At 40.5% G+C, this 12,349-nt stretch overlaps 1 protein-coding gene across 1 annotated transcript in view; it reads left to right on the top strand.

Annotated features, from left to right (window-relative positions):
* The window catches only part of zdhhc9 (zDHHC palmitoyltransferase 9), a 33,244-nt gene extending 24,236 nt beyond the window's left edge, over positions 1-9,008 (top strand). Inside the window, exons 7-9 of the mRNA XM_030739317.1 lie at positions 2,778-2,881; positions 3,070-3,142; positions 7,340-9,008. Coding sequence (XP_030595177.1) covers positions 2,778-2,881; positions 3,070-3,142; positions 7,340-7,522 — 360 coding nt within the window. The 3' untranslated portion in view covers positions 7,523-9,008. The remainder of the gene's footprint in view (positions 1-2,777; positions 2,882-3,069; positions 3,143-7,339) is intronic.
* The last annotated feature ends 3,341 nt before the right edge of the window (positions 9,009-12,349 follow it).

The raw sequence follows: 12,349 nt of genomic DNA, 5'->3' as shown, positions 1-12,349 counted from the left end.
CAAACACTATTTATAATTTCTAAGACCAGAAAGCTGTTACCTTGACAACAGCTCCTCCTTGTTCACCAGCCCTGAAGGACAGGGGGCTGCTAAACTGTAGCTCGTTAAACAAGGCTGGTATATTGTAAACAAAAGGAAAGCAAATAAAATTTCTTAACACCAATAAAAAGAAAATGGAGACAGAAAAAAATAACTCGCACTACAATGACTGCAGTCAAGACAGACTGGACACAGAATTCACCAGCCTGTTTTTTTGTTTGTTTGTTTGTTTCTTTAAAGGTTAATACTTTATTTTTTTCCAGCTCAGTCACACTGAGACCAAAAACCAACAGCAGGTGCAGCTTTATTCTGCTCAGACTCTCAGCCATGCGGCAAATTATCTGCAGTTGGACTCCTCTCTGCCAACCGGCAGGCTAATGGAGTGTAATGATCTAAAAATATGCATGCAAAGCTTCTGTTCTTAATAAAAGCACTGACAAAATGAAGCTGAAATAAGTAGAAAACAGACATGCCGATCTCTTTCTCCCGACTTGCTGGCTACATTTAGAAGAAGCTTCTCGGGCTGGACGGGGGTGGGGGGGGTATTGATTGCTTGAGCACCGAGTTGTTATTTAGTCACTGCACACAGAAACATTACACTCAGGCTGATGTGAAGCAGATGATGAGTGGTGCATATGCAGGTGGAAGAATTCACAAAGGGAGTAATTTGTGTTGTGTCTGTGTGTGTGTGTATATATGCTGGTATTAAACAGCATGTATTCTTTAACGGAGGCCTTGTTGGCCCAGATCTGACTGCAGAGGCTCTGACGAGAAGCAGCAGCAGCATCGATGGTGGTGGGAGGTTCTAGATGGCTGAAAGCAAACGAGTGCATGCATACTTTGTTGTAATGATTAATTTATAATTCCCCTTCTTCTTTCCTGTGGGATGGCTGGCCTCATTTTTTTCATTTAATCTGCAGTGAAGCTCTGGAATGTGCACCTAAAAGTGTAACGTTGCTTCAGGAGTTGAAACAATAGCTGTCAGCCCAGCTGTTTCAATATCTGTGATTGGCCTAATAATAGATGCATCGATACCTGCAGGGGCCGGGCACAGCGCCAGAAACACTGCTCTGGCAGAAAGGAGGAGGGGGAGTGAGAGGAGAGAGAGGAGAAGGCGAACAGGGGAAGGCACCTTGAGTGCTATAGTTGCTCTGGCCTCCCGTAGGACCACACATGCTCGATCAACTGTGGCACACATGCAGACACAGGGAGGCATGCGGTACTGAGGCGCCTTGTGTACAGGCTCCCGACCTATATCTATGACACCTAAAATAAAGCTTTTTCTCTGTCCTGCTGGAGGGTCAGTGAGTGCACTCTGTGCTGTGAAAAAAGAGACGAGTCTTTAAAATGATCATAGATGCACTTGAATCATTCAGACTAGTTCATCTTCCTTCCTGGTTTAATAAAAATATAACCTATAATGTCTGTATAGTTGCATCTTAAATTAACCTACATGTAAAAGAGAGATTTATGTGTATTTTAGGAGCATACAGGTCAATTGTGTAACTGCCACATTTATCTACACCAAGAGTTTTTTTATATATAGCCCGTGATGTTAACTTGTGGTATTAAGTGCATTGACCCTTTCAGTCATTGCAGAAGTAGGTTCACTTTATATATTCTAGTGTCTTCTAGAAAAGTTTTTTACCCAAAAAATGTGCAGGTAGGCCCTTCTCACTGCAAGTGTTCACTCACTAGTATTCATGAAAGGTCACTACTGAAGGCTACACAGATTATGTTATGAGATTTTTTTCTCATCTTGCCTGTGGAATAAGAGGACAATATTCAAGCTGATTTATTTACTATTTATAAAAGATGTAGCCTCTGAGTCTGAAACGTAAAGCCAGCGCAGAGGTGTCTTAAAGCTGCATTCTTTCAACCAGCCAGTAGGGGGCAACTCTAGTGGTTGCAAAAAAGAAGCCCAATAGTATAATAGTGAATGAGAAAATTAGACTATTGCTCACATGAATTAATACAACAGTAAGCATTTCAATAAGTAGTTTCAGGTCTTATTTAATACAACACGATGTTCATTTTGTAAATTACAGCTCCACTTGGAGTTAAATTGAACTTTAAACCTGAGCATGATTTAGGGCATAGACATAATGTGATTTGACAAGTCGTTCACATATGAGGAAGCTGTGTCCTTGATTTCTGCTTTCAGGAATTTAAATCTTAGTGATTGCACTTCACCGTGGCTACATCTGTCATTTTAAGAACAGTCTTTGCATGAAATATTCCTAAAGAGCTCCAAAATTTTAGGCAGCTGAATAAGATGCTGCACAGAACATCTGTAATATTTGTATTTGATGTAATTGTGCTCGTAAAAAAACAAAACAAAACAAACCCCAGCCATGTATAGAGTACTGTCAGTGAAATATTTTCCACTCTTCAAACTATAAAAATTTTGACCCCTTTTGTAAAGTGTAGTGATTTTATTGCAGAGGAAATCCTTAATGTGAATAAATTGGCTCTAATCTTTCATTGCTCTGCCTGTTTGTACCCATCAGTGCATAGATTTCCCATTAAATTAGGATTCAACTCCTGACAAGCTGTATTTTAGTAGGTCAAACCCGAGCCTGTGGGGATAACTTGTAAAAATAAAAGTATGCTTTTGAATAAGGTATAAGCACAGTGAAAATCTTCATGAAAGAGTGACACTGCAGATGATTCAGGGTGGATAGTTTGGAAGGGTTTGTGTCTTCACTGATTTATGTGATAAAATTTGTTTTGCACAGATTAAAGGATCCTGGTCGGGAAAGAACAGAGGCCAGAACCCTTACAGCCACAAGAACATCATCAAAAACTGCTGTGAGGTGCTCTGCGGGCCGACATACCCAAGGTAACTGCTTATTGTATCTTAGTCTCGTATTTTTTGCCACTTTCTGTGTCAGACTTTTTCCCCCACTGCTGTCTGAGCTCAGTGGCAGTGCCTGTGATGAATTAGACATTTTGATCTGTCCCTCTCTGTCACCTCGTTTTGGTGACTAATGAGCAGCAAGTGACTGATTTCTTCATCTCGCTCTACAGTGTCTTGGACAGAAGAGGACTGTTGCAAGAGGATACACCCATTCCCTCCAGCAACCCAGTGCCACAAACCACGGTGAGTGTTTACACACGCACGCACACGCTCTGTCATTGTAGTCTCCTCATTCAGACGCACTGATTCGTAAGTGGATGGAGGCTGCAAAGCACAGAATAATGAATACAGAGCAGACATAAAACAGAGTTGAAACCACTTAGATAGAATTGAGAGAAGAAAGGAGGTGTGTGTGTGTGTGTGTGTGTGTGTGTGTGTGTGTGTGTGTGTGTGTGTGTGTGTGTGTGTGTGTGTGTGTGTGTGTGTGTGTGTGTGAGGAGAAGGGCCATTTTGTGCCTCGTATTAGCATATAGATGCTGACGTTGTGTATCCATTTGTATTTGTTCATCCACTTTAAATGCAGACAGGACCATATACCGTAGTCAAGATTATTTCCATCTGCAGTAATTTATATTAGGTGTTATGGTTCTGTTCTGGGACCTCCCCGCCCATCCATGTGCAAATATGGAGCAGCAAGACCCACACAGAACAGAGCAGGTATCAGTGAAAATAGATACGACACTGATTAACCTCAGAACACTAACGTGAGTTTTGCAACACCATCACTCTCACTTTCAGGTGGGTGAAAAGTCAAAAAAAGCATGACAGGGAGAGATGAGGTGCCGGTAGGTTGCAAAGTGGCTTGCAGATAGGGCAGCAAAGAGAGGACCAGAAAGCTGAGAGACGAGGGGAAGATGTACACCAAATGGCCTGGGGGTGTATTCAAAGCCTGATGGCATATGGGTCGCCGTCTCGACGCAGTGAGCTAAACCTGCGCCCCGGAGACCTGATTAAACTAACATTATAGTCAGCTTGTTTTGCTTCTAATAATTAACATCATCAAACATTTGTGCTTAGCCTTCCTTTTAATATTAATGCTGCATGCTGAAGACAAAGAAATGCTTCCACTTTAGTCAGTACAGTGTTGCTGAAGGCAGTTTTGACATTACATTCTTTCACTGCCACACATTCACATAGCATGTCTGTGTAGATTCTCAGTTATCCAGGTCATAGTAGTCTCTGGAGCTTGAAAAAGGCGACTGGACTTCTTTTTGTTTCTTGAAGACGTTTCACCTCTCATCCGAAAGGCTTCTTCAGTTCTCAACCAAATGGTGGAGAGACCCAGGTATTTAAACCCCTGTGGGCGTAGTCCCCTGGAGGTGGTTATGACCCTCTATTGATCATGTGCTTGAACACATGTGCCCAGGTGTGAAGGGGGCGTGGGTCATATTTAATCAGTGGTTTCAGTTGAAACCAACTTAGGACTCCGCTCCATTGTTTCCTGTGGCCTATTGAGGTCACTGGAACAAAGGTGTGAATGGGGGTTGAGACGTCTGGGAAGGGAGCTCAGGACAGCACTGTAAGCGGGGGAAAGTTGGTGACGTAATCCACCTCCTCTGTTCAATGATGGTCGTTCACAGTGGACATAGATGGCTTCTTTCACTCCTCTTTCAAACCATCTGTTTTCCCTGTCCAAAATGTGGACATTGGCATCCTCAAAAGAGTGGCCTTTTTCCTTCAGATGCAGATGTACTGCTGAATCTTGTCCTGTCGAGGTGGCTCTTCTATGTTGTGCCATTCGTTTGTGAAGAGGCTGTTTGGTTTCACCAATGTAGAGGTCCGAGCATTCTTCACTGCACTGAACAGCATACACTACATCGCTGATCTTGTGTTTGGCGGGTTTGTCCTTGGGATGAACCAGTTTTTGTCTTAGGGTGTGACTTGGTTTGAAGTATACTGAGATGTCATGCTTGGAGAAAATTCTTCTGAGTTTCTCTGACAAGCCTGACACATATGGGATGACAATGTTGTTCCTCTTGTCCTTCCCATTCTCTGTAGTTTGTGTTTGGCCTTCATTCCTGTGCATCTTAGCTGATTTGATGAAGGCCCAGTTGGGGTAACCGCATGTTTTGAGGGCTTTCTTAATGTGTGTGTGTTCCTTATGCTTCCCTTCTGCCTTAGAGGGAACACTTTCCGCACGGTGTTGTAGGGTCCTGTTCCAGAGGGTGGTGGGAGTCAAAGAGGAGATACTGGTCTGTGTGTGTGGGCTTCCGGTAAACTTCAATGTTGAGGCTTCCATCTTCCTCGATAAGCACCGCACAGTCCAGGAATGGTAACTTGTTATCTCTGGTGTCCTCCCTGGTAAAACGTATGTATTTATCCACTGAGTTAATGTGACGAGTGAAGGCTTCTACTTCTTGGGTTTTGATTTTGACCCAGGTGTCATCTACATATCTGTACCAGTGGCTAGGTGCCATCCCTTTGAAAGAACCAAGAGCTTTACTTTCCACTTCCTCCATGTAAAGGTTGGCTACAATGGGAGACACTGGGGAGCCCATGGCACATCCATGCTTCTGTCTGTAGAATCCATCATTGTATTTAAAATATGTTGTGGTAAGGCAGAGATCTAAAAGTGCACAAATCTGATCTGGGGTGAAGCTGGTTCTGTTCAGTAAGGAATCGTCTTCCTGTAGTCGTCCTCTGACGGTCTCCACTGCCTCAGTTGTAGGTATGCAAGTGAAAAGTGAAACCACATCAAAGGACACCATGGTTTCATCTGGATCCAGTACAAGATTCACATAGCATCATATTGCTAAGTGCAGAGCAGGAATTTAAATCTTGGAAATTTTTTAATTACCTGAGTGCCAAAAGAAAATCCTGTACCTGTTGCTGTGTCAAGGCATGGTGGTTTGATCATTTCTAATAGTGCTACCTTCAGTGATTACATTTTTGGTTTTAATTAAGTAAATTAACTCTTAGTGAGTGTATTTTGAGAGCAGCACAGTGGTACAGTGGTTAGAGGTTCAGATCTATTGGCTGGCTGGGGCCTTTTCTGTGCCTCCCTGTGACCCTGAACTGGATATGCACTTGGACGGTTTTAGTATGTATGTATACCATATACTGTATAATTTATATAATTTTTAAAATGGTGCTAAGCAGGAAATCCACCTAATCCATAGTCTGTACTTGAAATGAATCAATAAATGATCCATCTGTTACCCAAGCAGTTTGCTTCAAGGCACTGGACAGATATCTTCTTAATCCGCTTTGTTTTGGGTTCTTATTTAACATGAAATGTTTCTGCATACATTTAATTCTGTGACTGTTTTTAAATCCAGTCGGAAAAATGTGATAACATTTGTTCACAAAACAGGATTGAACAACATGTGGATCAGAATCTACTGATCATGGTTATTTGGCAACCGTCAGTCAAAGCTGTTTCACACATCCTTACACAGCCCAGAACACGCTCTTACTGAACTAGCAATAAAAAAACAAGTAACATGATTTTCAGCTTTTAAATTTGACTTCAGTCATCAAAAATTAAATGTTGAGCCAAAAAGGTTAATACAATAATGCGTGACTTTGTATTGCTAAACTGAACTTTGAGACTTGATTTTTATCCGTTTTCCACTGAAAATGAGTGTCAGCCCACAATCTTTTGACTGCATGACTCAGTGTCTTGCTGCTGTTGTTGCTTCATTACCATCTGTTGTGATGGTAATGAAGACTTCTACTGTATTGAGACCTACCACAAAGGCTTTTGAGTGCCTTACTGGGTGTTTTTAATGTTACAGCAGAATAAGATACAGACATTAAACCTGCAGAGGTGTCGCTGAGATCAAAATGAAGGCTGCATTCAAAGAGGGGTGTGGTCCAAAAGCACATGGATTTTTTTTTAAATCTTTTTTTTAATACAGTTCCCCATCTTTCTCTGCTTTATAAACATTTAATATTTTGATAGAAGATGATGGGCGTGGTCTGTTTCAGTACATGTAACTACTGTTTATGAATCTCTGATATGTAGGGAGTGACTCTGTTGTTTCTAACCAGTCTAGAACAAAAGATTCGCTTGTTTGATGTTCTTGTTCCTGTAAATCCTCTGATTCAGCTCAGTTTGTCATCACTGTATCTTTTCAGCACGCTGTCCTCTAGGGAAGAGAATTGCAGATCGGTTCCAGTTAATAGCTAGTACCAAATTGCCCAATCCATCAAAATCAGATGCTGCCCAAGCCTAACGGTTCCTTTTATCGATGGTAGCGTGCTTTTTCTGACATCAGACCAAAAGCTTTTGCACACCGCAGTGAAGTGCAAGCGTCTCTTTACTCTATATTCAAAATAATATTGGCATGAGTACGATAATATCAGTGAGCACTGCAATATTGGCGTCGTTATAATAAAGTATTTTCAATGACCCTCTCCTCTGTCCTCTGCCTACAGAAAACCACAGCTCCACTGATCCCCAACGAGCACACACCTGATGATGCCAAGCCGAGCATTGCTGCCTCAGCAGAGAAGAGCTCCTCCCCCAAAGAGGAGCACCCTGCAGCTACAAAAGTCCCACCCCTGGCTTCACCCGAGACTGATGCGGAGACATCCATCGCCAAGGAGAGGGCCCATTAGCTGCATTAGAGGGCGGCTCTCGTCAGGGCTGCTCCTCCAGCATCCTGCCTGGTCAGGAACTAAAGCATTTATAAACAATGTCTGATTACTGTGCGGGTGGCTCAGTCATTCTCCGACTCCTGCCCATCAATCCCTCAGAAGAGCGGAGATTTTGCTGCAGCTTCTCCTCTTCCCTCCATTTTCCTCACTGGTAGCTGCAGAGCAGTTTGATTGACACTAGCTCCTGCAGGAGGAGTGATTAACTGGAAAGTCAGCAGCTTCCCTTCTCCTGAACACTGCATGGAAAAAAAAAACATGAAGGGGAAAAAGCTGCTGGGACACCGCAGAAAAGACACTCCCCAAGTGTTCGACAGGCCCACGGTTCACCTGTGGACTTGCTCTCTGTCAGTACTCAAGTACATTTGTATTTAAAATTGCGTAATGACATTTATTATAAGAGACTAGTTCAAATATCCTTGGACATGTGTAAAACTTCATACATACGGTCAGTTTATGTTCTGCATACATTACACACCCTATGCAAACCACGAAAAGGCTGGAGATGCAGCTTTGTGAAGAGTGTGGCTATAAGGGTTTTCACCTTTCAGTCTGAGCACACGACGTCCAGGCAGGAGGAGAACGTGCGAATCCTTTGCTGAGAAATTTATTAAAGGCTCCTTCCAGACAAAGTCTACCTTGTATTCTGATACTGCTGCATTCAGTACTGGTGTCACTTACGCGCATCTTTTCTTTACAAAGTGATGTCATCCAGACCAACGCCCGTCCCTTCATTTTTTTTTTTTTTAATATAATCAAGGATGTAGTGTGCCATCAGCGCTCAGAAGCAGATAACACTGAGTTACGCACATTTAAAGTCTCATATCCAGGTGATGTTTAGCTGCAGAGTCCCGTTGAGTGTGAGAAAAGGCCTGATGACCGTGGAGACACTCGTTGTACCAGTGCCTTAAAGTAATGGTTGCACCATCTGTAGCAACTGAGGTTCACCCACAGAGGAGCCCTTCAAATCGTTGATCCAGCGCTACCCATACAGGTGGTCACAACATAAATAAAAAGCATGAATCTGTTACGTAATGCTGCAATTTTTTTTTTTTTTTTACTGAAAAACTGATTTTTCTTTTTCCAAATCTGAGAAGGAATTTAACTGAAATGGTCACGGCAACCTGTGGTGAGTTGATGTTGCTGCGTTTTAAAGGATCGCAGGTCACTGAAACAGACCTTGTGAACATAAAAAAAAAAAAAAAAACCTAAGCAAAGCCATCATTTAACTGTAGATTGCTTCAGCAGGGATAGATGTAGTGAAAAATCCAGCTGCTGGGTGAGGATGAAAGAAAGAAGTGTGTAGCCGGAGTTAATTATTCAGCCTTTGAGCGCCTCCTGATCTTCCTCCGAGTCCTCTCTCTTCCTGCGATGTGTAGAAAAGTCTCATATCTTCTTCTTCTCCTTTTACTTGCAGGGTTTTTTTTTTTTTTGTACAGTACGCCCACGACTGGTGCTGCTTTCACTGCAGTCAACTGTGGCAGGCTCATTATCGCAGAGAATTAAAAAAAAAAAAAAAAAAGATTCAATGCTTTTCTTTTCCACACAGTTTAGCTTTGGTGACAGAGATCGCCTGAGGGGACGGCGTCTGTGCAAAGAGCAATGAGAGCGAGAGAGAAAGTCGAGCAAATCCTTTGTATTAATTGATGTTAGCTGGTAGTGAGAGTTAGTGATTGTGCCGTATGCAAGGCAGAGTTCGTGTTTGTGAAATATACTTGTGTAGAAGTTTTAGCACTGTATCAGATTCTAAATTCTGCCCACGATCATTCCTACCTGATCTACTATAAGATATATTTTACAGTCAAGGGTAGAAAATGAAGTTTAGGGCGAACTGAGGGCAGGCGTACCATAATTTTTATTTAACTGCCAGATTTAACCGTTTTAAAAGCTAGAAGTGGCAAAAGCATTAAAACTGTTGCCAACCAATATTTTGTTGATTCATTAATCAGTTAATCCACTAATATTTTTTTCCGGCTCTCGATAAATCCTGACACGTCTCTGTTGGAGGATGCTGTGAAGTGTGTAGCAGTATTGTTTAGTAAAGAAGTGTAACTACTGAATAGTTGTTTGAATACTCGACAAGAAATGTTAAATTTACGATAAGCCGAGATCTTCTTATTTTTCCTTTTTCTAATGAAAGTTAAACTTAGTGGGCTTTCTTTGTGGAAAGTAATTAAAGATAGTTTGGTGTATTTAATTGTCACCGAGAAGCAAGAATGTATGATGTTTGATTTAAAAAAAAAAAAATGAAAAAAGGAAGTTTGTGATGTTCAATGGGAGGATGAAGTTTAATTTTCAGCTGAAGGTGTGCAGACTACAGAGCGACCAAGCCAAGCCAAGCTCTTGTATTTATTCCTGTTTTCAAACTGGGATCAGACGTGAATGCTCTGATCTGATTATTACATTGCATTATGTATACAGATACAGTACTATACCATTGATGGAACGCTTATTTATGTCCACTTTGTTTGGTATCAGCACTGTGATTATATGTATTTCATTCAATTTATTCACTTCTTTTTACATGATCATTGTGTCTGGTAAATAAACAACAAGTCTTATTATAATCTGTCTTTTAAGAAGTTTTCTTTTGTCAGTGGGAGTTGCAGAACTCAGAACATTCAGCAATTATAAAACATTCAGACTTTGGTATGCAGGTATATTTGGTTAATCACAAACTGCACGAATTCGCTTTCCTCCAGAGGTGCATTAATAAAACTGTCAGGTTTCAGTTTGTTTGGAAGACCAAAGAAGCTCTGACCGCAATGGAACCAGCAACTTTTCACTTGCCAAATTAATGAGGAAACCAATACCCTGTGGAAGACAGAAACTGCAAAAATAAAGGAGAGTAAATGCATAAAAATGATAAGAGAAAATTGTAGGCATTCATTAATCGATAGATCAAGATAAATGTATCGGGGATAACTGTCAAAAGTGGAGACAGGAGAAACACACTTCTGTGAAAGCTTGTTTCTGCTACCATAAAAAAGGAAAAAAGAAGAAAATAAGTTTTGGTCAATAAGTCAAAATTTTTAGATAATGTGAATTTCAACTATATGAAAATAAAATAAAAATTCAGTGGTACAAGCTTCTAAGGCTAAGCCCTTTAACCATGCTGTGAGTGTTGATTTTGCACAGTTTGTCCACCAGAGGGCAATCTGGCTACCACAGACAGTATAACAAAAGATGGGCGTCGCCCATGTCATCCAATGTTTCCACCTTTGCCATTTTGCTTCCAAAAAACTGGATGCAACAAGGAGTGTGTCTGACCGTGAAACCCCTTACTCATTGGATAACAATTTGTCATTAACAAGTTGTTAGCCAATGACCAGTATGACCATTATTATAAAATAGACTTATTTTTTTCAGTGACCCAAAACAAGTGACTGAGTCCATAAACTCATCAAGAAAGTGTTCACAGAGATCAAATCAGAAAGCCGTTTTCCCATATATTTTTTTTCTTCCGTTTTCCCATATAGACGTCTATCCAGTTGTTAAGTGATGACATAGAATTCCATTTCCGGGTCCAAACTGTAACGTGATCAATATGCCGCAATGCCTTGTCCCTGGTTGTTTTAACCTATCCGGCTTGAAAAAAAACACACTAAAACACACTGTACCGATGAGAAAGAGAAGTGGAAATGGCTACAGTTGATAAGGTATGTTACAATCATCTTTAATAGTGAAAAGTCATTGGTTATGCCATTGCTGTTTATTTAGGAGCATTTGGACCTGGAAATGACATCAGACTTAAAGACCGGATTGGACTGAACCAGAGCTATCGCCACCTGGTGGCCTTCACACAGAATACAGGTTTAAGGCACTTCAGCATTGCAGAATCAGGCATAAACAAGTAAATAAGTAAAAACAAGTAAACAAATAACTAAATGTAAAGAATATTAGCAAAATCTATTCATGGTTTGTATGTCTGAAAGAAAAAAATCGGCTGATATATTGGAATATCATAAAAAGAGGGAAAAATTGTACATACACTAAAACCTTTGTACAAAAACGGACTGTGCATATATATATATAATGACACCTATTTAAAAATTTTTGCACTCACAATTTTCATATGTGTATAGATTTAGATGTGTATATAGTCAAAATATCTCTTTAGTCTTTATACTTTTATGCCTTTAGTGTATGTTATTGTGTTTTAGGTTTACTCGTTTAAATGAAACGGTTGCAGCTGTAACAGTAGTAATTTCCCTTTGGGATCAATAAAGTATTCTGACTGACTGACTGACAAAAAGTGCAAATAGATTTAATAATGAATGAATTCATAAATAAAATAAAAAAATAGAGAACATAGAGAAACAATTGAGAGAAATAAAGGAATGAAAACAGAAGTAAATTATGCTGCATTTTTTTTTAAATTAATCGACAGCTACAATTCCTTTTAACATTTCTGTTGCATTTTAATGCACCTTAAATGTTTAGCTATTTATTTGTGGTAGTTTCAGACTTCCATACTATATTGGCCATACTGTGGCAAGCAAAGATGACTCTCAAAAGCCTCAACAGGAAATTACTTCTTTACTCTGTTATGGTGAATCACTGTCTTCTGCCTCATGACAACTTTAGATTTTGTAGTTTTTTTAGCTGTGCAAGCGGTGTGGCAATATCTGTCGCTTCCTTCAGATTTAAGTGTGTTGTCATCTACAAGTCTGTATCAGGCATTCACATTTCTCCCGGGATAAACTAGCAGTTCACATTTCACACAGAACATCATGAGATCGCATGACCAAATACCTGCAAAACTAATGGAAATTAGACTCTGCTGCACAG

The sequence above is a fragment of the Archocentrus centrarchus genome, chromosome 10, assembly GCF_007364275.1.
Source record: "Archocentrus centrarchus isolate MPI-CPG fArcCen1 chromosome 10, fArcCen1, whole genome shotgun sequence".
NCBI classification, from domain to species: domain Eukaryota; kingdom Metazoa; phylum Chordata; class Actinopteri; order Cichliformes; family Cichlidae; genus Archocentrus; species Archocentrus centrarchus.
The sequence above is the reverse complement of the archived record's forward strand: the minus strand, read 5'-3'. Positions and strand labels throughout refer to the sequence as shown.